We start from the raw sequence: 23,942 nt of genomic DNA on the forward strand, positions 1-23,942 counted from the left end.
GTCAAGAAGAGTATTGTAAATTATGATCATCTATGTATGTGTATGTTCTATGTTCAAAGCCAACGAAGCAGACGAATAGTATTGACTGATTTTAGGTATGAAGAAACGTCCATATATGCATCAAAATGGTGACCAGTCTTTCTTATAATTATTGATTTAGACATATATATACATATATTATGGTGACCTAATAATCTAAAGTCTCTCAATCACGATGGCAGAAGCGGCACCACCACCGTTACAAATTGCCGCTACACCCTTTTCACCTTTCTTCAAAGAGTGAGCGAGGGTGACTACGATTCTGCATCCTGATGATCCGATGGGCTATTTGATGGTAAGATGAGGTGTCAGACCATCGTTCATATCTCGAATGTCCAGTTCTATTTGGAAATGTTAAGACTCACATGACCCAAAGCTACCGCACCACCTTTAACATTTACTTTACTCCTGTCGAGACCCAAAATCTTCTCAGCGGCACAAGCGGCGACCGAGAAAGCCTCGTTGAATTCCCACAAGGCGATATCTTCCTTGTTGACACCTGCGTGTTTCAACGCGAGGGGTACAGCGAGAGTAGGAGCAGTGGGGAAATCTATAGGTGCACAAGCGGCGTCGGCGTATCCTATAAGCACAAGAGTAGATCAGTATGTGAACAGATAGACAGAACTAGATCAATCGTTCTGTATACTGTGTATACTGGATCATGAGTCATGTTTATTTTACTCACCCAGAATCTTAGCCAAAGGTTTCAATCCTTCCTTCTCAACCACATCCCCTGAGGCAAGCACGACAGCACTAGCTCCATCATTCAATGACGAAGCGTTGGCAGCAGTGACAGTACCATCTTTGGTGAAAACAGGTCTGATCGATCTGAATTTCTCTTTCAACAGTTTTTTATAATCTTCATCTTCCTTTACGATCACATCACCCTTTCGGGTCTTGACGGTGACCGGAGCGATCTCATCTTCGAATCCACCGTTTTTCCAAGTTTCCTCCGCACGGGTATAAGATGAGAGACAGTGGTCGTCCTGATCTTCTCGGGTGATTTGATGTTTGGCTGCGGTAGAGTCCGCACAATAACCCATAGGGACTTTGTTGTAGACGTCGAAGAGACCGTCAACGATGAGGGAATCTTTCGATTCGAAGTGGCCGAATGCGGGTGGGTGTCGAGGGGAGAGGAATCTGCGTGGGGAAAAGCAAGGGGAGGATGAAAAGAGGTGAACAGTGTAGTGCGATGTAGTGAGGACGAAGGAGTTCACTTGGTCAGTTTTTCCAGTAGTGCAGATGGATTACGGATTACAAGTTTGCACTCACGGTGCTTGAGACATGCTTTCCATACCACCAGCGACCATTATACCTCTCTGACCGAGTCGGATGTTCTGATCGGCAAGCATGATGGCTTTCATACCTGATGCGCAGACCTTGTTGATAGTGGTAGCATCGGTTGAGTCGGGAATGCTGAGAAGAATAAGATATGGATGTAAGTCAGCAGTTGTTTACAATGTATCATTATATGAGGTGCTGCTCAATGATAGTGACAGTGCTAAGATCGCCTAGTCATAGCAAACGCATATGCAATTCGAGAGAGGTACACAACTACTCACCCAGCACCGATGACAACCTGTCTAGCGGGAGACTGGCCCACACCAGCCTGAACGACATTACCCAAATAGACTTCTTCTACCTGTTCAGGTTTCAAGTTTGCTTTTTCCAAAGCATGTTTCACGGCTACTACACCCAGCTGGGGAGCGGTGAGAGTAGCGAGAGAACCATCTTTGGCTCCTACGGGTGTTCGAGAGGCAGATATGATGTAGACTGATTGGGTGGACTAGACAAGACAAGATACCCAGAAAAGAGGTTAATTAGATCTGCTTGATGGTTTGGAGTGGCAATGCACAGCTGACTCACCATGTTAAATCTCTGATGATGGAGTGTTGTTACTCTTTTTAATTGATGTAGAGAGGAGGAAGAAGAAGAAGAAGATCTGCGTACAACCAATGAAGAAAGTAATGAGATTGACATTTGTTGTCGGGATGTCAGAATCGTACGAGCTGAAAGAAGGCGGTAGCAGCGGTGGTGGTCTGATAATATAGATTGTTATTCTAACTTATGGGGAAGTTTAGGTGCGGATTATGGGAAAAAGGGAAAAAGACGCGGTCCATGGTATTTATCCTGAGCCATCTTACGGGAGTATCCTGAATAACCCATCTCCCATCTCTCATCTTGCCATGCATGTATGTATCAGTTGATCATGTGCTTATCACAGAGGTGAAACAGCCGGTAATCGTATGTATCGCTATTCAGTCGACTGAATGAATGGTACTATCACCAAGAAGTGTGAATGCTTACCATGAAATAAACGGGATTCATCAGACTAGATACTCTATGTACAGAACACATATATGAAAACATTTTACCAACAGATAGAGGTGACATGAGAACAGACATTATCGTTATCATCAAGCCATAAACATTTCCCCGGTCTCCACTGATCTCCGTAGAATCTGCTTCCGTACTACCTTTCCGACGAGTACAGAAGCCACCTCACGAAATGACAGTCTCTAGCCTCAATCCATTCCCCTGCCCATCGACCATCTTCCAACCACCCGGACCCTCCGTCCATCTCTTCCTGTAGAACGTCACAGGCATTTCACCCTCTTCTTTATCTGCCATATCGATTGATCCCACAAAGTCGTACCCACTATCACAGTGGGTGATAAGTTTCAATATGGTCAGGTGGATACATCTTGCCGAAATGAGCGATTGAGTCGAATGAGCTGTCCCTAAAGGTCCAATTGAAAATTACCAGTCAGAGACGGCACATCTAACATGTCATGGTGACGACAAGGTCCAGCTCACATGGTGCACCTCTCAATCTCAACTCTCTACAATGTCTCTCCCTAACTCTCGCATCTCTCAATCCATCAACCCACCAATTCTTGATTCCCTCTTCCAAGGCTTGTCCCACATCAGCCTCGGCGTCGATGATCCATATCCTATCATGCGAGTAGAAAGCGACCGCGAAGAAGATCGGTTCTGGGTCGGGTTCACCTTGTAAGAAGATTAATGAGTCTTTGCCTGAGTCTGCAATTTTTTGATGAGATGGAACAATCAGTATCATTGTATCTTTTCATACGGGTGCGTCATATGTATAACACACCTTTAGCTGAGGTTCGGAAAGAAGAATTGAGATTGTATCCTCCTCTTGCGAACTCGGTCAACAGCTTGATCAATATTCTCTTCGAGCTGTGACATTTGAGGAGTAAATCAATTAGTTTAATACGTTCATAGATCGAATCGCAAAGTGACAAAGTGTCTTCGTCCATTCAAGTTCAAATTCTTCAGATCAACCGAAACGATAAAGTAATTTAGTCAACTCACGAGACCTGTTCCGAACTCGTAGGCATCCACGCTTCCCCCTTCATCGTAACTTCCCATACACCTTGATCGCAACCCTTTTCCTTATGTTTCTTCATCAACTCAGGTTGGTAGTCAACTTCTTGTATCTTGCTTATACCTCTTTTCCACGTATTGTTCAACACGTCAACAACCACCGGTCTAAGATGTAATGGTAAAGCGATGAAAGACAAGGTCGATACGGATGAAATGGTCATCATGAAAAAAGGGAATTTCGTACTGTTTGTAGAAGGTAATGGACAATGTTGATTGAATGATGAAACGGATGTTCCAGGTGTACTACCCCCGCCACTACCATTGGTACCGTCTTCATCGTATATTGATGGCGAGAGGGATTCGATAGTATCTGTTCTGTCAAATGCCAAAGATGACATCCTCTTATGCATCCCTCCAAAGAATGCCGAACCCGACCCGGACGTAGTGGTGTATTCGCTTCCACTTATTGATGGACTAGTTGGATTTGTGTTCTTGAGTATACCCTGTAATCCGCCGGTATTGCTCGTGGAAGATGAATGTCGATGTTGGATTGGTCGACGAACGTCCGAAGCAGTGAATGTTGGACTCAACGGTGTGGGTGATCTTGATCTTGGTCCTGATCCTGCTGCATTCCCATTGTTGTTGGTATTGGGTATAGAGAGGGTTCGTTCCAGTTGAAGACTCTTCCGTCTAGCCTCTGAACCCGGAGTGGTAGGTATGAAAGCTGGTTTCTCCTCTGCAATTTGTGATTTGCGCCTCTCCTTCTTCTCATCATCTTTATTTTTCCTTGAGCCTGAGCCCAGGACTGGTAGGTGGAATGGCATGGTGCAGAGGGGTGGTCTGACTAAGCTCAAGCCTTATGCGAGATCTTCGTGTAGGGAAGTGAATGAACGTGAGCGTCAGTGTCGAAGTATGAGTGGATGAGTGGTCAGGTCAACTTCAGATGCAGATGAGATGCGATGGGATATTGTTTGTGTTCGGTGTCGATGCTGAGTGCGGAGTGGGAATCAGAAGATAACCCAAAAGGTGCTAGTGCTAGTGCTGGAAATGAGTATGAGTCATGTTGAGATAACTTTAGATTGTGTGGTTCCGTATTAATGCGATTTCTCCCACGCTGCAATCGATTTAATCACTTTCTTTGGCTTGGCAAAAATACCTCCGCATGCCTGTCAGTTCCATAAATAGATCAGCATCTTCCTCTCGGATCAAGACTCTATTTCTATGCTTACTACTACATCTGGAGCACACCAATACCACACCTGATATCATGCAACACGCACCACACACCTATGTCAAGCACAAGGATATAATCAGCACGGTCACACTGGAAGAGGCGGTCCAAGCTCCTCTGCAATGATATGTGACTCGATCATCATGTTTCATTTCAAGCATTACGAATCATCTAACTTGGCTACATAAAATGGTGAACAATAATATAACGAAAGTATTCATGTCCTGTCAAAGAAAAAGGACGAAGAGGACAATCTACATGATCTTAGCAGCGATCTTCTCATCCGCATCAAGAGGTTCAAGTTCATGTTGAGAGTATAAACCTGATTCTCTGACGGCTCGCTTGGCATCTGCCCCGGCATGCTTTTGAGCTTGTTTGATGAACTTGACTTTTTCAGTTTCCGAGGCTATAGCAAGGAATTGGCTTTAGCAACAAGAGATTGACCAGTATGGTCGAATGAAAAATGTGATATAGGTTGGGTGTATCAAGGTATCAAGGTAAGAAAGTGGATGAAGTGAAGTGTGCACGGGGTAGAAAGGATAGCTGTACTCACTGAAGGGGAGTCTCTTCTCCTCAACAAGTTTGACTACCCTACCTTCAGCTAGACCTACGATGATCTATTCAACGATCGACACCAAAGAAATCAGCTTCGATCCATCCGGCATCGTTGATGAGGAATTTGCTCACCTCCTTGGATCTAGCATGCGAGACTTTACCTTCGATCCCCTTATTGTGCGCTTCGTTATTCTCGAAAGCCTGGAAAGCCTGGTACGCCGCACCGGCCCCTACCACCTCGGCGGTGAAGTGTGCCTTCCTCTCGAGGGGTGTTTCGGTAGTGACGAGGAGGAACTCGGCTCGTTGTTTGGCTAAAGGGTGGGAAGAGTGGTGGGCTGCGATCTTGGCTTTGAGTTCTGGGAGAGTCAGGTCGGCATGAGTATCAGCTTCAGTCGATGTATGTTGTCGTACGTTGATGGAAGGGGAGGTAAACGGTTTACTCACTTTCGAACATTGTGTATAGATGGAAGTCTCGGTTGAGTGGTTCAAGTTGGGAGGAGTTGAGTATGATTGATATAAGTGATAAATGATTCTGGTCCGTGAGTATGAGGTGGCAAGTGAATACAAACAATCTCGCTCTTTATATATCTTTCACTCCACTACTCCCTCGTGTCAGTACGGCTCTGTGTAATCCTGTATAATCAAATGAGTGATGAGTGATGAGTGACGTCAGATCCATCAATCCATCGGTCAACTATCAACAACGTTCCTTTCTCTGACCACTCTTGAGACACCCCCCATCATCACCCAGATGCAACGACAATGACGCATCAAACGGAGATTGATCGTACCTTTTCACCAGTCTCATTGTTCTCGCTCCAACCCATTGGCAAAGACGTCACTGATGGTCTGTGCGTCGTGGTTGATGGTCTGCGCGAGGGTGTATGTACTTGACGACAAATAACATGGTTATGATGCATGATGTGATTGATGATCATTGGATGATACGAGTACAAAATGAAATTGGATTGAATCGTACATTAATCGTCCATGCGTAATCCGACAAAGCCACTACTCTATTCGACCTTCATCACCACTTCAACCTGCACTTTCACACCATCACCTGCACTCCCACTCCCACTCGGTATCGTCTGTATCGTGCCAGGTTCGACTGTTACCTTTTCTTTTGGCAATACCTGTCCAATAGAACTAGATTGAGATTTCCCTATCCCACTCTGAGAAAGTTGAACACCAAATTCAGTCTTGTCCCTTGGTGATAGAGGTTTCTTCATCGATGATCTCCTTCTTCCTCCATCCGTTATCGTCTTCTGTTCATTATCATGATTCTGAGTGATAATTTTGGTATCGCTTATCTGCAAACCTTGTAATAGGTCTTGTGTCGAATCAGATGAAATGGAGGATTTGGATTTGGATATGAATTTGTGAATTATCGGATTTACCCTTTTTCGAATTGAATCAGCATTTCACATACACTTCAGAAGATATCGTATCTCATTTTTAGATACTCACAAATCAGGATGAGTCAAAGTCATCCATCTTGAGCAACCTTCCAATACAATTCTTTTCATATCGCATACCTTCCCATCATTCTGTTCCGTATACAACTTATGTGTCTTTTCTAACATATCGACCCACTGATCATCGTGCTCCTCCCATCCTTCCAGTGTACCCTGTACGACCAATACGGGACATTTCAGATCGATCGCTTGTTCGTAACTTAGAAGCTGTTTACGTGAAAGAGCAAGCGATATGAGAACAGGTACAGTTATTTCTCCCTACAATCCACAGTCAACCAGGATCAGCTTGTCATACTATTTGGTATTGAGTGCCCCTCAAAATATGATGTTCAATCCTTGTCTTTTCACTCACATTCAATTCACCATTCAGTAATCTCGATCGGTTTAATTGCATACACTCTTCCTCCAGATCCTTCACCAACCTCTTCGAGTGGGACGTAGCGTTATAATCAAAGATCACAGAGGTGATCGCATCGAGAGGTTCACCATCGCGATTTTTCACTGCGTTGATCAGAATCTGATACGCGGGACAGACCTTGCATTAGCTCCGTCTTGATATCGTACCATCTTATACTCATTCGTCATGAAAATTCGATTTGTTGAGAAGACACTCGATACTCACATGCATACTTTCTCTAAAAGTCAAACTCCAATTGGTAGTTTCCGTCAGAGCAGGCGGAGCAGACATGATCAGATTTTTCGAAATGTCAGGATACTGAGCTGCAAAGTGCATAGCGGGACAGCATCCCATAGTTGATCCGACTAGATGTACCGAGGGGATATGAAGTATTGTCTAAATCACATTCGTGAATACAGCATCAGTGTGTGATGTTCCTCCCTTAATGAGGGATCGACTCACCAACGCTTCTTTTACTATAGTCGCATGGTACGACCAAGTCACTGGATCAGGTGATATATCCATAACTTTTGTCGATCCATGTGCGGGAGCATCAAACGCTATGAGATTATAGTTCTCATAAAACGTTGGATCATCAAATTGTGGGTAACTACAATACAGTCCCAGATTTGCGATAAGTTACCATCCCTTGGATGTTCGAATAGGAGTGCAAGATGGGTATTGGGTTATGGGTACTGGGATTGTACTGCACTTACTAGTAAAAAGAATCCACCCAGAAAGGATGAAAGAACAATATCGTCTCGTACTCCTCATCTATCTCCTTCGCTCTATCCCTCTTTGAAGGTGTAGATATTCTATAGAATAGGTCAAAAGGTTTGTTCGGTATTGTGATTCGAGGCATCGTCGATAAAAGTCATGCAGTGGTGTGATGTTGACTATGGTTGGACTATATTCTGAACTGAGGGCCAGGGACTGGTGTATGTCGGTACAGTATATGATAACGTGAATCAATTGGCAAATCTACAATGAAGGCAGTAATGACAAAAGGTATGATGAAGTAGTCAACAGATCGCACGAGCGAAGATTTCGAGTGATGATGATTTTGTTTGGTCAAGTATCCATGGATACATTCCATGCAGGTGATAGTGGAATCATGATTGGTAATGAATATCGACTCTGTCAACATGTGACAACCCGATCTTATTGGTGAAAAGAGTAACTTAATCAAGCCTAAGCTTAAGGTGCAAAAGAGAGAAGAAAAATGTGAAAGCCACTTGTGTAATCGGGTACGAGTAGACAAGTACGAGTAATAATCGGATCGCCGTGGCGTATCGTACCTGCAACACGATATGATAGGATTTACCGGAACCGGATTTGCTTACGACGGGAACTATAGTACGTACTGAGCAGATCTTGCCTGTAAGTGATTCCGGCAGGGAGAGCAGAAGAAGAGGCTATTCTTTGAGTTTACCGGAATTCGCGATTCCAGCACAAACCCTTACGAGAGATCTACATTCGGTAAGGTACGAGTTTTCGAGGTTTTACTGTATATGTGCTGTATGCATTGTATGCACTGTATGCACTGTATGCACTGTATGTACTCTGTATAAACATGTGTACATATAGCTACCTTCCATAAACAAGAATGATCATCGACCCTCTATTGGGATCTACTGCGAGATCTATACATAAGTCACCTGTCATCCATCTTGAGAGATTCGGGCACCTACGTGTATGGTACATGATACCGAGTTTCCGAATTTCAGATCCACTAGGAGAGTTTCTTCATGAACAATTGAGAATCGTTGGGTTTACTAACCCAGTAAGTAATGTGACATGCTATTGCATGCATGGTCACTGTACAGTAGTAATTTTAGAGTTATGATGCATCAAGAAGATATTACTTATTTTCGAGGAATGTAATTTTAACGTACTGTAATCATATGTATGGTAATGACCCTCACCCACATATTACTGAACGAAATATAATTTTAGGATATACGAGTACTGAAAGTCAGGTCAATCGGATCAGAGCGGCGTCTTGGGCTGAAAATCCAGCTTATCGTACGTTAACAGTTTTGTTACTGTATTCGTCCTCTATTCATCAATCATGACCTTATAGAACACTGTATGATATGATTACCGTCTTAACATGATACAAGTAGAAAATACGCTTTGATCATAATATTAAATGACTATTCTTATATTTTAAGACGAATGTGGAATGTGGTATAAGATAAAACATGGTAAAATCCCAATACAGTTTTCTTTTTTTTTAGGTCAGTTATGCGAAACGATTTTGTTAGTGTCCCTCCGCCTCAGGCATTATACGTTCAAATAAATGAGGCTTATTGGCCAAGAAGACAGAACGTCTTTTGTATTTGTGTACTGATTTGTGTCATGAGTTTAGTAACAATTCTCAAAAGTCTTGAAGTGCATCTATGTCTGGCGATCGGAGGTTTCACCTGAAACAACTGAATGGAAAAATCTCAGGTAATTGTCTTGTCTCATCGAAGAGTAGCCACCACAAGAACGATCATCAAGATTGCATTTCGTGTACTGTACAATTAGTATCAAGTTTCTCTTTTCCAAGTCTATTGAAATTCGCTTTACATATAACCTAAGTATGACTGGAGGCTTTTTGGATTGAATGATTCGTAAAGCTGATAGATATACTACTGAGGTACAAGCGATGAAACGGTTTCAGTCATAAGTTAAGATACTGCAGGTGTTCTGAGATCCTGCATTCCATCGAAAAACGTAAACGTATCCTTGACCATGTTGGTGATACAGTAAGATTAATGAGTCGTTCACTTTTTGTACAGTACTTGAAACTTCATGTTTGATAAAGCGGATTGATATAGATGGCGTATTGCTCGATTCCAACGATTTTGTGTGAATGAACCTGTCTTTGTAATGTCTCAAGAAGGCATTCATTCCAATCCCATCCGATCTACTGCTTTGCTGCTGTTATGTCTGGAGACTCTTTACAGACCTATTCAATTCCATCAGTCCATCATATCGGGATAGCTCCTTCATCAAGTCATATGATAATGCACAAATCCATCTAAGAAGAATTATCATCTTGACCGACCAGACTAACCTCCCCCTCTTTCCCCTGTTTCCTCCTTAGCTTTCTGACCCGCCAGTCCATTTGATCATCCATCGTACCAAACCGAACGTTTACTTGTTCCTCATTCACGCACAGTATCTTTTCGTATTCACATTCTTTTGTTCTTTCCTTCCCTTTCACTTCCTGAATCATCTAGTCTGGACTGGTCATCTCTGCACATTTCTCAAGCCTACTCAACCCATAGGTCAGACCATCTCACAAATCAAAGACTACCGCCAGACCAGCATACAAGAAACGATAAGACATGCCTACAATGATGGCACCTCCACCCGTACATCCAGGCGCAGGACTCGGCGTCGATGTCAATGTCGGTGTACATTCATCATCTTCACACACTTTCGCTCATTCCTACGTTCTTCCCAACAACATCAGAACTGAAGAGTTCGATGGCCAATCTCAATCTCAATCGCGATCATCATCTCATTCACCTATCGACGGTGGTAGCGGGAGCGGAGGTGAAGAATTATGGTGTGATCCCGATGATCTACTTGCTATACCGATCTACGATCCCTTAACTGAATCTCAAGCAGATCCTTTATTCCCTTCACCACATAAATTTAATCTAATGGTACAAGATTATTTGAAAAACCTTTCACCTAAAAAGAGAGAAAAAGCATTACTCACTCAGAAAATGTATGATGCCGTTTTATCCGTTTTGCAAGATCCTAAAGATACTTCTACCAAGACTGCTCAATTTAGGTTCTGGGCGAAGAAGATGTTTCAACTTACGACATTTGGTCCGGAGAAGGTCGTGTGTCACGATCATAAGCCCGTTGCGGTAAAAGAACAGATATACGAGGTTTTGTGCCATTGTCATGCTCAGGCTGGACATGGCGGTAGAGATAAGACGAGTGCTCAGGTGAGCATTTCGTTCGTACTGAACATAAGTTGAATCGAGATTGACTTTTGACTCTACGCCACTGAACAGGTCAGAAGATATTATTCTTGGATCCCTAAAGAGATAATCGCTCGATTTGTGAGGGATTGTCCATTTTGTCAATCTAGGCGAACTCAATCATCAGCCGGGTTCAGTAATATGACTGAATCTCAAGCGTTCTTGATGTGAGTGATAACACTCTGACATACTGTCTCATCTTGAGAACACGCAACTGACATGTGTGCGCCGATATCTGTTTAGATCCCTTCAAACGTCCGATACGCAATTAGCCAACAAACGACCTGTCTCCCTCGCCCAAGCTCGAGCCAACGCAGCTGCGCTAGGTCACAAGCCCTATAGACGACCGTCTATACGGACCATCGACTCGTGTAGGTCTAGAAGAGGTTCGGCAGTATCCGACGATGGCTATCTCCATTATACCAATCCTGATGGTCCCTCTTCGATGGGTATGGAATTATCATCTTCAATGTCAAATTACGATGAAAGTAACGATTCGTTATACGTACCTTCACCTTCATACGAATTCCCAGGTACCAACTCCTTTGCGGATGGTGAACAAAGTCAGAACAATCTGAATGTCTTTAGTCAATCTCATCCACCTTTACCTAGAAGAGCAAGTTCATATCATGAACAATCATTATTATTAGATGTGAAACCGATACCATCAGAGTCGATGATTCGTCGAAATTCGGAATCCAATATCCTCCCTTTTCACACTCACGGTCATGTTCACAACCAAATGATCTATTCCAACCCATCTTCTGCAAATCCCGATCTAACAGGTGGGAATCAATTCTTATCCGTACCGGGTCCGTCACTCTATGGTGGAGGAGGATTATCCCGTACGACCTCTTCATCAAGTTTGAATTCCCTCAATGACGATTCACTATCTGTGTCTGAAATGGGTTACTTCGACACCACAGCGACAAACAATCAATTCGATGAATATAAGATCGAGGAATGGAGAGAAGGGAGTAATGCAATGTATCACCAATCGGTATCTGGAAATACAACTCCATTGGATGGATCGTTCAATTTCCCAATGAACAACTTGTCAGTCGACTTACCTGGAATGGGTATGGAGGTGAACCTCATGGGCAATTCTTTATCCCTATCGGCACCTCCAAGTACATATATGTTACCTGTACCCGAATTCATCTTTGATCAGATCACAACACTCAGTCTGAACCCGGTCGAATGTGATTCATCCCAGGGGCAGGGGCAAGTGCAAGTGCAAGTGCAAGATCAAGCCACTTTAGATGCCATGGTAGCTGTTCAAAGGATGTTTGATCAAAATAATATCTTCTCCCTTGGTGATTCAGCAGGTATGACACAAGATCAAATTGTTGAAATGCACGATAACAACGATCCATCCTTATTATCCCTAAACCTAAATATATCGAAAGAACAGGTCAACTCCTCGAGTGAATTGATGAGTCACAGTCAGCTGAACGAGAAGACAGATGAAGAGATAAATGCGGAATTAGAAGCGATTAGTATATTAGCTATGGCCAGTCAGGAATCAGCAGATACGGGTTATCACGTCAGCGAAGAGAATTTGAAACATATGGAATATGTTTTATCCCAAGCGATAATCAATGAAGATGCCAGGAAAACATCAACTTCAGGTTCAATACCTCCTCCGACGGTTATAATCGAACAACCTCTTCTTACCACTTCACAGATCAATGATGAAACCGGTGGTAATGATATTTTCTTATTCAGTACTGGGGAGAATGGATTTCCACCCATAATGGTCGAAGAGCCGAAATCTGACTTGGACTTACAACAACAACTTGATTCGCATACGATGGATTTCACTCAATGGCCTGAATTCACTTTATCGTGATTGAATCAGCCATGATTCCACGAAGATAATGGTTGGGAAGTATGACGAAGCAGGTCTTCATCATTGCTATATAGTCAGAACAGAAAGAATGAATCAGTGAAATTGAAGCTACAGTAAATAAATATATCCAGATAGACTAAACTATATATAACCACTTACATATGATTTTGATATACCTTCTCAGGAATCCGGATACTGCCTTGCATGATGTAACATATATATATATATATCATATCTTGTCATGATATTATGAATATTACCATTATATCTGCTTGTTGCTGTTACCGTGTCAGTTGAGAATTCGGCTGAACCAGACTTGAGTGTAAGAACGAGACGGTCGTGAACCGAATAATAGAATAAGACCGGGCGTAGAGCAGCTGTGTAAAACTTGAGTCAGAGAACTTGCAATGCTCGTCAGTAGCAGATTGTCGCAGGCTGTCTGCATAACGGATGACAAGCCTTAAATAATGATATCACCCTATCTTGCAAGGGTTTATGATGTGTCCCTTTCCCCTCGATTTTCTCTCAAACTGACTCATTCTCCTTCGAAAGATGTAGGAATAGGGACTATTGATTACCACCACCTCTACCAACTCGTCCACCACCACCCCCTCGTCCACCTCTTCCTCCTGGCCCGCCCCTTCCTCCTCCTGGACCACCACCTCGGCCCGGTGGACCTCCTCGTCCAGGCTGACCTCCTCGTCCTACACAAACATCAGGTAGTATCAGTTTTACACTAGTCTGATAGCAGACAAATGACTCGACGGGAAGACTGAAGACTTACCTCCTCGATTATTCGTCTGACCACCCCTTCCACCTGTTCCGATGATATGTCAGCTGCAAACTTTACCAATTCCGGATCGTTGAGAGCTCACCTCGGTTGTTACCACGTTGCCTATTAGCTGCTCGCTGTTTCTCCTGCTCTTCCATAGCCGTGTCAAGGATAGAGTCCGCTATACGAAAGTATTTTATCTGTGAAGATCAAGAAGAAAGCGAGATATGTTAGAATGTACAGTGAATTGACAATGATATATCAGAGGTTTCTATAGAAGTCTAGATGCAATGATTTAGAATAAACATCTACTCACAATATTACCCTTGATGAACATCTCTTTCATCTTCCAAAACCTCTCTCCGTCTGCTGATGTCTGATACACTTCTCTCAACGTGACATTCATGAAGTTATCGCATTCTACCAGATGACCATTGAACGTCACTCCGTTTTTCAACTCGACAAGCTATGATTTCAGCAGCCCATCAGCATGAGGCGCTGTGTTTAACAACTGGTCACTCCATTCTGATGTGCACGAGCAGGTCTCATGGCTGGCAGGAGACAAGAAGGAAACCAAGACAACACATACCATTGGTTTGCCTTGAGCGGCCGTTAATAGGGATAGTGGGAGCTGAATTAGTGACATTAGCCCTGACAGTCAAATATATCTGATACGAGGAAATGGTCTCACCATATCGAAGCTCTCTTCTAGGTTGTTGCTAGTATCGTCGGGCTATTATAAAGTAAGACCTGGATGGATCTGAACTAAAGATCGAGGTAAGTAGATAGTTAGTTTAAGTTACCTTTAGATGTTGAATTCGACAAGTGGGATCATCATTAAATGAGTATGCCACTTAATTGGCGAAAAGTGGTGACATCACCATTTTTGCACCAAGATCAACTTTTTGCGTCTGGCTCAAATATTTTGAAAGTAGGCCAAATTATGGTGTACTTGTACTGGATAACAGCAATTACATCATTTCTGATCATTCAATCAGGAATACCCACGTATCAGAAGGAAGTAAGGGAATCTAGATTGGAACGAAACCGCAAAAAGCCGTGAAAATGAACGGTCAACCTTCTAGGAAAGCTCTTAAGACGAGGTGAGCAAGAACCTATAGATCCACCTTGAAATGTTCTAGCTGATCCCATAAACCCGTGCTTAGCTTTAGAGCTTCACCAAGATCGATCAGGCCTATATATACTGGGGGTCCTGTAGTACTGACCAAAGATGGACAATGGTTAATCACCACCATGGGAGAAGAGGTGTTAGTGACGGAGGTGAAGACTGGTCTTGCTATTGCCAAAGTTCGAGGTGTGAGTATAACCCATTTCCTCATGGGTATCGATTATCAAAGCTTAAACGTGTTCTCATAGGATTCGACACCTATAACATCCCTAGCTCTTTCATATCATACAGAACCACCTACTTTGATAACAGCTCATTCCTCGATGACACTCCGGTATTATCCTCTCCCATCTTCTGCACCCATTTCATCAACTCCTAAACCCCCTTTACTCACCTACACACGAGCTTTGTCCAAAGCCCATTCTGCTCCTATACTGGTATCAGCAGTATCTTCCGACTCTACATTGCTCGCTACAGGTTCGTCCGACGGTATAGTGAAAGTATGGGATCTGGAAGGAGGATATGTAACTCATCTGTTCAGAGGACATGGTGGACCTGTATCGGCCTTGCACTTCAACTTCCCAGTCATCGAGGGAGAAGAAAGACGTAGGATGGAGCTGATGACTGGATCAACCGATGCTAGAGTGAGAATATTCGATTTGAGAGATGCCAGCGCTCGTGTGGTCGGAGGAGGAAATGCCGTGAAGCCCAAAGCGGTATTAGAAGGTCATGTCAGTGTGGTGAGGGGAATAGACACCAGTCCAGATGGGAAGTGGGCAGTCACTGGAGGAAGAGATAAAGTGGTATTGGTGTGGGATATGTTGTCTGGAGAAAGCGTTGGACAGTCAAGCAAGAAAGCTGGAAAGGGTAAAGCGAACTCCACGGGTGTACCGAAGATCGTTCAGACCATAATTGCTCAAGAACAGATTGAGTCGCTTGGACTATTACCCATAGAAGAGAACGTCTCGGGGTCCTCACAGGGGAGATTACTGTGTTATACTGGAGGAGATACGGGTGCAGTAAAGATATGGGATGTACTGAAGGGAAAACAAACAGGCGCGATGAAGGGTGTAGAAGGGGTCGATGAGGCGGAGGTAGACGAGGATGAGCAGCGAGGAGTTTTGAACGTAATGTGAGTGCTCAGTACAAACTCAGCACTGTGGAAAAGGAGTCACTGATGGTTCGGGTTATTTCAGATACGATTCCACCACTTCATCTTTGGTCTCCATACATGCCGACCAGAATATCATATTCCACTCATTATCCTCTCTACAGGCTGTCCGTCAGATCGTCGGTTTCAACGACGAGATAGTCGATACTATCTTCCTCAATTCATCTTCCTCGTCTTCTTCCTCATCATCTCACACACACCTTGCCTTGGCCACCAACTCGAACCTTATCCGTCTTTACTCTACATCAACTTTCGACGTCCGACTACTTTCAGGTCATAGAGATATGGTGCTATGTTTAGACAAAACGGCAGATCATCGATGGCTTGTCAGCGGAAGTAAAGATCGTACTGCTCGAGTATGGGCACCTACGCCAGACGGAAAGGGCTGGAAGTGTATTGCGATCTGTGAAGGACATGCGGAGAGTATAGGTGCGGTGGCGATCTCGAGGAAAGTGGATGATAAGGGTAAATCCGGGAGATTCTTATTTACAGCAAGTCAAGATAGGACGATCAAGATGTGGGATCTCACCACTTTACCTCTGGATTCGTCTGAATTACCAGACGACCCAATTAAACCCCGTTCGATGGCTACGCTCAAAGTACATGAGAAGGATATCAACTCCTTGGATCTATCACCAAATGATAAATTCTTGGCGTCGGGCTCGCAGGACAAGCTGGTGAAGATCTTCCATGTCGATTTCGATGCTTCGTCAGAATCTGCTGCAGGGTCACTCAAACCCGCTGGTACATGTAAGGGACACAGAAGAGGTGTGTGGTCAGTCAAATTCAGTAAGACGGATCGAGTAGTTGCCAGTGCCGCCAACGATAAGACTGTCAGATTGTGGAGTTTAGACGATTTCTCTTGTCTCAAGGTGAGTTCGTCTGTCCGAGTGTAAACTCTAGCTAACCTCTCTAAAGACTTTCGAAGGACATACCAACGCTGTTTTGCGGGTGGATTTCCTGAGTCACGGTATGCAGCTCATCACATCTGCTCGAGATGGATTAGTCAAATTGTGGAATATCAAAGATGAGGAGTGTGTCAAAACGCTTGATAACCATGAAGATCAGGTGGGTTTTACCTATATTTCCTGAAAAGTACACTGTCTGATGAAAGCTGTGCTTCTAGGTATGGGCTCTAGCCATATCAAGTGACGAGAAGACCATCGTTTCTGCTGGATCCGACTCCGTCGCTACATTCTGGGAAGATTCAACTGAGGTCGAGCAAGCCGAGAAGAACGAGGCGTTGGTCAAAGCGGTGCAGAGGTGAGTATCTCAGACCACGAAGCTGAGATCTGGACTAACGATTCGTTCTGCAGTGAACAAGACTTCACCAATTACATTGTGCTTAAAGATTATCGACGAGCTATCTTACTGGCATTATCAATGTCTCAACCTGGAAGACTGTTAAATCTCTTCAGAACAATCATCACTTCGCCCGAACCTGCCGAAGGAAGTATAATAGGTTCTTTGGAAGTTGACGAGGTGATCCGTACTTTACACGGTATAGATCTCGTCAGATTACTCAAATTCGTTAGGGATTGGAATGCCAATGCCAAAACTTCACCTATCGCTCAAACAATCTTATATGCGATTTTCAAATTACGTTCTCCAGAGGATATACTACAAGCTTTCAACTCTTCTACCAAATTACCTTCTCAGCCCGAAGACGAAGAAGACATCGATGAAGAAGGGGAAGGTGAGACAAAGAAAAAGGTATCGTTGACAAAGGATCAGAAATTGGCATTACCAATAAGTATACAAGAGCTTTTAGATGGTCTGATACCTTATTCGGAAAGGCATTTCTCAAGGGTTGATAAGTTGGTGCAAGACAGTTATATGCTGGATTACGTTTTGGGTGAGATGGATGGTGGAATTTTCGGAGGTGAGATCATGGATGTGGATGGTTTGTAGTACTGCTGTCAAACCCTACTGTATAATGTAGACTCCTATGCATGGAGCTTCAGCTTAGATTCTCATTCTATGTTGACAACACTTTTCCGTTTGTCACGACACCGATCATACACAAGTAGCATTTGAGGACTTGCAAACAAAATCTTTAAGCAACTTTTCAACAAAAACACATTCGTCCTCGATTTTCGTCTTCTCGGCTGGAAACCCACCCAACCAAACCATTGACAACCCTCTGAGAGCGACTAACGAATAAGTGGATCGTCGCAATCGCAACTCTAAAAAAATACAACTACAGTACTCGGGATTCCCAAATGGTCCCCCACTTTGGTACTAACCGAGCGATATCCAGCTTAAAGCTACGCAGAGCAGACGGGATGCGGCGTTTTCTAGATTCTATGACCGTAGATAGGAGCAAGGGGATAACAAGCTTGATATAACAAGGAACATGGGACGGTCGTCATTTCTGGACCAACTGAAGTGGTTACTGGTTAACCAAGCTTTGATTCGGTAAGGAGAGAATGACTAATGCAACTGCGGAGTATACTACAAATGAAAGTCCATGCATGCAAGACGAGATGTCATGGGATAAGCAGATCATGATAATGAGAATGAATGTCGTTAAAGTTTGATATTTCTACATGGTTGAAAGGGGATACAGGATTTGATTGCGATCACAGAACTATGCCAACATTGTCCATCTCCACTTTAAGATACAGTACGGGTATGTGACGAGATAAGCTGACAAGATTATGGGATTGCGCTACCATCTGTATTAACGGAATAACCAAATACAGGACCAGCAGTGGGTCTTTGAATATTGAAATAGCTAGTATCCGTGTTAACCTCGTAATAAGCTGTACAGATCCACGAACCTTCCTCGATGGAAGATGGGGTATCGTAATATAATTGGAACGAGAAATAACCATCTTCAGTCTGAGCGGCATGGTCTGCACATCGTTTGATAGCTGAGTTCTGGGTGGTAGCTCCTGGGATGGTTATGGTTGATGCGTGTTTCCTGAAAGACTGTATACATCAGCAGGGAAAAGGGGAGGGAACGAGCAAATTGATGTGGAGAAGTTGTATATGATACACTTTCACGATCTCTTCGTTCAAGATCATAAACTGATTGAATAAGTTGAATTACTTACCTGGATTAGTATCGTTCTCAATCACACCTGAACCTTGGAAATACAAAGAGTATACCGGTTCGCCAGATCGGACTTCCCTTGGAGGAGGCGCAGGTGAAGGTAAAGCTCGTTTAGGTTTATTGTGTCTAGGGATGATCTATGAGATTGCAGAGTCACAAAAGATACCACGGAAAGAAAATTATTCAGCTCAGTTTCTTGAGTCCCGTTTTATCTTTAAGAAAATAAAGGAACAGGATATGGTACACTCACTTCATCCCTTGTAGCCTGCTTCAATCCTCCTGTTTCCATAGGTGTAGGAGCGGGTATGGGCGATCCAAAAGTCGATATAGTCGATAAAGCGAGTATGGCAAGGATCGAAGATTGGTAAAACATTTTGACAGTGTTTGATAATTATATTTAGGTGTGATTGATCAAAGGTCGGTTTGTGAGCAATAATAAAGCAATCTAGATATAAGATATGATATGATATGATATGATATTATATTATATTTTACTACGCCACACCTACTGCGTATTAAGGATAACTTACTTGAGAGAAGACAATGATTGACAGGACAGAGAGAAGGGTATATCAATGACGATTTTCGTTCTTCTTATATCTTGATAGGGTGCGTGGACAGTAAAGTCAGAAGTCAGAGTGGATCAACAAGAGACGACGTATCGATAAACAACCAAATAGAGGGAGGCTACCGAACTGAACTTTATCAAGATCATCACCGAGACGAGACCTTCCTCAATTATTGTGATCTACAATCAAAAATGTCATCATATCCGATCAAAGACTAGGTATACTCAAACAGGGAGTATCGGACATTATCGACTCGATAGATTCCAGACCACTACTATCATTGGACAGGACAAATCGGACAGCGTAGCAATCTAGCTGTGGTAGTGATGGTTTTCAAAATTTGCGAAACCAAACATGGTTGTGAGCTTACGCAACTTGTTTATCATCTCCTGCTGGTATTGTAGTCTACCTCTCATCGTTAGTCAGTGGTACAACATCAGCCATCTTGCACTTCGTTCATTGATATATGCCTAAATGGATATAAAACTTGTCAGCCATCGACGACGAGATGGACCAATTCACATATGTCCAAAGGACCTGAGCCTGAACCTGGACCTGAACCGATGATGTGTGTGTGTGACGATTTGAAGGGTGATATAGTCTCTCAAATCTGAACGGAACGAGGAAGACCCGGGTGAGACTTCCAAAATCATAAAGCTTATTGGATGTCGCGGCTCACATTGATATCAATGGTGATAACGGCTTCACGTCGTGAAAGGTGGGTCATTACCCGTTCCCTTATATTCGACCGGTGAAAAGGATGGTAAGAATCAATAAGGGGCCTATTCAATTTTATCGATAACAAGTGAAAGATACCTGGCGATGATTCGCTCTGCAGGTTATCCCAGATTGAGATGTTGTGGTGAGAGAAATCCATGTTGGTTATTCACCTTCTAAACGAATCATTTCCAAACCCACCAATGAGTGGATCGCACACATTTGGGCGTCGTCCCCATGTCGTTCAAGCCTTTGGGACTTTCAATGCATTTCCATCACCAGATATCCTACTATTTATATACTCGTGATCTAGTGGTGGCCGGATTTGTGGTGTTTGAGGTGCACTATCGGTCAAACGTAGGATTGGACAACAGACATCAGTCGATTGAGAGTAAGAAGGGAAAGAGGGAAGAGGAGGTGCAGAATGGAGGGAAAGATTCGAAATTGTCAGTCATATGTAAATAGGCAAAAAGTAGATTAGAGGAAATGAACAACCCACTGTTGTAGTCAATAGTGTAACCAATGAGGAAGAGGATACCGACGGTAGCGAGGATGGGTTTACTGTTACAACAACAACAGGGACTATCAGTTGGGGTTCATGACATTTTTCTGCCTCTTTATCCTCTTCCCATCTTCATTTCCGGTCTCCATATCCTCCCTTTCATAGTCGTTCGTTTCTGCAATATGCTTTCTCCGCTCCTTTACCCATTCGCTATTGATTATATGCTGACCTCCCCAACTCACCCAGAAGCGTTCTTTCCCTCAAAGTATCTACCTCTCAAACCACCTGGTCGTTCCGAAGCGGGCTTGGGACCCTTGGGGAGTTTCGAGTAGAAATCGATAACCTGGGCGGTTCTAGCTGATGTTGTTCCCGAGGACTATATTGCGATACAACCGGATAACAGTCAGCACCCAATGTTCATCTCCATCTTCATCTTTTTTTTGGCCATCTCCACCTGCATATTGCAGCATATCGGGTCGGCCGAATTGCGTTTTACAGTTGACAAAAGGTGATACTTACAACCGCACCGGGGGTAGCGATCTTTGGTGGGATCAGACCAGCGAGAGATCGTCGAGCGGCGGTAGGCAACATTTTTTTTAGATGATGATATGAGTGGTGAGTCTGGGAGATCGACGAGATGTGATAGACCCAATGTTGATGATGATGATCCAGAGTGAGAGTGGTGCATGCTGAGGCTCAGTACGGTGGGATGAATAGATAGCTCCGTGAGGAGACCGTATCGGAGATATACAACTTGAAGCCGAGTGTGGCACTCGTGTTCCCCACTTCCCATCCGTGCCTGAGATGTTTGGCCAGCAGAGGGGGTTGAAAAAAGTTGGAAAGATAAAGCCCATGGTGATCCCCAATAAACTAATCTTACGAGTAGCTCAATCTTATCGTCTCTCTCTCTCAAAGGTTGTCTGTTCGCTTCATACAGGTTGTATACCCGTTCCCTTTCTCTTCTCTGCATCCCGCTCCCCTCCACCACCAAGCAAGATGTCCCCTCCCGCCGACGGTCGATTAGGTAAAAGAGAGTCTGGTACTGCCCGAATCTTGGGTTCAGGTGCTTCAGGTGGGTCTCGCAGCTCGTCCACAGGTCCATGAATACATAAGCTGATCTTTGGGCATCTGGATCTTTAGGTGTTGCCGAATTATTGGTCTTCCACCCTGTTGTATGTACCCAGCGATTCAACTCATCTCAATATCCGTACTTAGCGTCTTCGGCTTATTTGTGTGTTTATCCTATAGGATACAGTAGCCAAACGATTGATGTCCAACAAATCCGCCATCTCCACGACCGGATTGAATAATATCATCTTCAGATCTGCTGCTCAAGCTCCCATCCACTCTAAATTCTTATCGCTATTCCCCGGATTAGGTTATGCCGCTGGATACAAGATTGCCCAGAGGGTTTACAAGTTTGGTGGTCAGCCATACTTCAGGGATTTGATCGATAAGAACGGTGGTGATTGGTTTAGGAGTACGTTCGGGAAGAAGACGGGTGGTATGTTGATGCATGCTACTGCTGGATCGTGAGTGATCGTCCAGGAGCTATGATACGGTGTTCAATTAGCTTAATGTTCATTCTCATTTCAGCTTCACGGGTATTGGTGAAGTAGTAAGTCGTTTTCAACCTGTCTCGATCAGCACGCAACCCGATTCTAATCATTTCACACTTACATCAGGTCCTATTACCGCTTGACGTTCTCAAAATCAAGATGCAGACCAACCCAGATGCTATCAGGGGTAGAGGTTTACTCAAATTGGTCACCGATGAAGGTATCGCATCGCTTTACAGAGGTTGGGGATGGACAATGGCTAGAAACGCTCCTGGATCTTTCGCTGTAAGTGAATTTGTATCAGTTCGCCGGATATGACAACGAATGAACTTGACATTCGGTCAATTGTTTGTTATAGCTCTTTGGTGGTTCTGCAGTAACCAAGGAATATCTCTTCAAGCTTTCCGATTACTCTTCTGCTACCTGGACACAGAGTGAGTGGTCTCGTTTCATATCGAGGGTCAACGGATATCTACTGATTCACCCATCACTATCAATCTACATAGACTTTGTCGCCTCTATCGCCGGTGCTGTAGCATCCATCACCGTTGCCGCCCCATTGGACGTAGTGAAGACCCGAATCCAAAATGCTAACTTCAACTCTACCGTCGGCGGATCAGCTATCATCCGAGAGATGATCCGAACCGAAGGTGTCGGTGCATTCTTCAAAGGTTTGACACCTAAGATTTTGGTCGTTGGTCCTAAACTCGTATTCTCATACACCCTCGCTCAGAGTTTGATACCATTCTTCGGTAAATACGGTGAGTCTGTCTAACCATTGTCTGTACATGATATAACTATAGATACTGATCCATTACTGCGTAATAGTATAATCGCCTTACATCCTTCCATTGATCGTTGGTCTGTCAGGCCATCACTCTAGACTCTTGCGTATGGCATCTTCTTTGTTCTGAAACGACCTATATATGAAGCTTTTCTTTTGGTAATCCAATCTTCGGACATCTACACCCCATAGACAAAGGGAGGGAATTGGGATATTTTGTATATAGACGGGATAGGAAAGATAGATAGTATACAGTCTTCTATTGTCAATCGTTCACCACTCCTTTGATTTTCGTTCTCATCCAATCTTATTGACATTACATGCATAGATGATTTTACCAGACTGAACACTGAGCTATATGCCACATGGGTGGGTAAATGTAGATGTCTCCCCCACTTTAGCAGGGAAGGGCAGAGTGGGGTGGAGGTGGTCCAAGCGTTGTGCTTTCTGTTTCAAGCTATGCTATGGTACTCTTTCTCTTTCTCTTACTCTTACTCTCTCCTTGACCTCGCCAGTATCAGCATCAGTATCAGCATCAGATTTTTCCTTTATCTCCACTTGTACGTGTCGACTGGTATCTCCTTCCATACTTGGACCGTTTCACTAGAAGATTCAGCAAATTACGTTCAGCGGACCCATTCATCGTTCACGTATATCCGTCACTAGAGCCCGCAACTTGAAAATCAAAAAAAAAGAGGATACTACGAGACTTCAACTCAAGTATAGACCAAGACTCGAAGCAGAAGCAAGGCTCATTGGTGAACAGGATCCTCTTGCGTGTCCATCAAT

At 43.7% G+C, this 23,942-nt stretch overlaps 10 protein-coding genes and 1 non-coding gene across 11 annotated transcripts; 3 read left to right on the top strand and 8 right to left on the bottom strand.

Moving 5' to 3' along the window:
• Positions 1-195: 195 nt before the first annotated feature.
• Positions 196-2,019, bottom strand: I203_101542 (uncharacterized protein; the record flags this gene model as incomplete). Its single annotated transcript, XM_019148867.1, has 6 exons — positions 196-324; positions 405-619; positions 725-1,179; positions 1,312-1,455; positions 1,602-1,825; positions 1,906-2,019. 6 exons carry the CDS (start codon positions 2,017-2,019, stop codon positions 196-198), a joined length of 1,281 nt encoding a protein of 426 aa, XP_019001886.1.
• A 522-nt stretch (positions 2,020-2,541) lies between these two features.
• I203_101543 (uncharacterized protein) lies at positions 2,542-4,214 on the bottom strand (the record flags this gene model as incomplete). Its single annotated transcript, XM_019148868.1, has 4 exons — positions 2,542-2,780; positions 2,857-3,081; positions 3,158-3,243; positions 3,379-4,214. The coding sequence occupies 4 exons, from the start codon at positions 4,212-4,214 to the stop codon at positions 2,542-2,544; spliced, it is 1,386 nt and encodes a 461-aa protein (XP_019001887.1).
• Positions 4,215-4,875: 661 nt separating this feature from the next.
• I203_101544 (uncharacterized protein) lies at positions 4,876-5,630 on the bottom strand (the record flags this gene model as incomplete). The annotated part of the gene is made up of 4 exons (XM_019148869.1): positions 4,876-5,027; positions 5,175-5,238; positions 5,309-5,532; positions 5,621-5,630. The coding sequence occupies 4 exons, from the start codon at positions 5,628-5,630 to the stop codon at positions 4,876-4,878; spliced, it is 450 nt and encodes a 149-aa protein (XP_019001888.1).
• A 562-nt stretch (positions 5,631-6,192) lies between these two features.
• On the bottom strand, positions 6,193-7,913 carry I203_101545 (uncharacterized protein; the record flags this gene model as incomplete). Its single annotated transcript, XM_019148870.1, has 6 exons — positions 6,193-6,577; positions 6,647-6,912; positions 7,007-7,171; positions 7,277-7,447; positions 7,514-7,661; positions 7,768-7,913. The coding sequence occupies 6 exons, from the start codon at positions 7,911-7,913 to the stop codon at positions 6,193-6,195; spliced, it is 1,281 nt and encodes a 426-aa protein (XP_019001889.1).
• Positions 7,914-10,401: 2,488 nt separating this feature from the next.
• Positions 10,402-12,892, top strand: I203_101546 (uncharacterized protein; the record flags this gene model as incomplete). The annotated part of the gene is made up of 3 exons (XM_019148871.1): positions 10,402-11,004; positions 11,074-11,207; positions 11,284-12,892. 3 exons carry the CDS (start codon positions 10,402-10,404, stop codon positions 12,890-12,892), a joined length of 2,346 nt encoding a protein of 781 aa, XP_019001890.1.
• Positions 12,893-13,459: 567 nt separating this feature from the next.
• On the bottom strand, positions 13,460-14,310 carry I203_101547 (uncharacterized protein; the record flags this gene model as incomplete). Its single annotated transcript, XM_019148872.1, has 5 exons — positions 13,460-13,596; positions 13,677-13,709; positions 13,768-13,864; positions 13,981-14,130; positions 14,254-14,310. 5 exons carry the CDS (start codon positions 14,308-14,310, stop codon positions 13,460-13,462), a joined length of 474 nt encoding a protein of 157 aa, XP_019001891.1.
• A 419-nt stretch (positions 14,311-14,729) lies between these two features.
• Positions 14,730-17,875, top strand: I203_101548 (uncharacterized protein; the record flags this gene model as incomplete). Its single annotated transcript, XM_019148873.1, has 7 exons — positions 14,730-14,767; positions 14,831-14,981; positions 15,042-15,925; positions 15,990-16,836; positions 16,883-17,032; positions 17,091-17,227; positions 17,281-17,875. The coding sequence occupies 7 exons, from the start codon at positions 14,730-14,732 to the stop codon at positions 17,873-17,875; spliced, it is 2,802 nt and encodes a 933-aa protein (XP_019001892.1).
• A 287-nt stretch (positions 17,876-18,162) lies between these two features.
• I203_101549 lies at positions 18,163-18,279 on the bottom strand. The gene has a single exon (XR_002021903.2). It is a non-coding gene; the product is annotated as a 5S ribosomal RNA (ribosomal RNA).
• A 343-nt stretch (positions 18,280-18,622) lies between these two features.
• On the bottom strand, positions 18,623-19,395 carry I203_101550 (uncharacterized protein; the record flags this gene model as incomplete). The annotated part of the gene is made up of 3 exons (XM_019148874.1): positions 18,623-18,890; positions 19,020-19,159; positions 19,273-19,395. 3 exons carry the CDS (start codon positions 19,393-19,395, stop codon positions 18,623-18,625), a joined length of 531 nt encoding a protein of 176 aa, XP_019001893.1.
• A 1,222-nt stretch (positions 19,396-20,617) lies between these two features.
• Positions 20,618-21,401, bottom strand: I203_101551 (uncharacterized protein; the record flags this gene model as incomplete). Its single annotated transcript, XM_019148875.2, has 4 exons — positions 20,618-20,652; positions 20,808-20,869; positions 21,053-21,186; positions 21,330-21,401. The coding sequence occupies 4 exons, from the start codon at positions 21,399-21,401 to the stop codon at positions 20,618-20,620; spliced, it is 303 nt and encodes a 100-aa protein (XP_019001894.2).
• Positions 21,402-21,806: 405 nt separating this feature from the next.
• Positions 21,807-23,144, top strand: I203_101552 (uncharacterized protein; the record flags this gene model as incomplete). The annotated part of the gene is made up of 7 exons (XM_019148876.1): positions 21,807-21,882; positions 21,951-21,982; positions 22,059-22,342; positions 22,407-22,428; positions 22,496-22,654; positions 22,728-22,803; positions 22,876-23,144. 7 exons carry the CDS (start codon positions 21,807-21,809, stop codon positions 23,142-23,144), a joined length of 918 nt encoding a protein of 305 aa, XP_019001895.1.
• Between the last annotated feature and the right edge of the window lie 798 nt (positions 23,145-23,942).

Source organism: Kwoniella mangroviensis (assembly GCF_000507465.2).
Source record: "Kwoniella mangroviensis CBS 8507 chromosome 1 map unlocalized Ctg01, whole genome shotgun sequence".
Lineage (NCBI taxonomy): Eukaryota > Fungi > Basidiomycota > Tremellomycetes > Tremellales > Cryptococcaceae > Kwoniella > Kwoniella mangrovensis.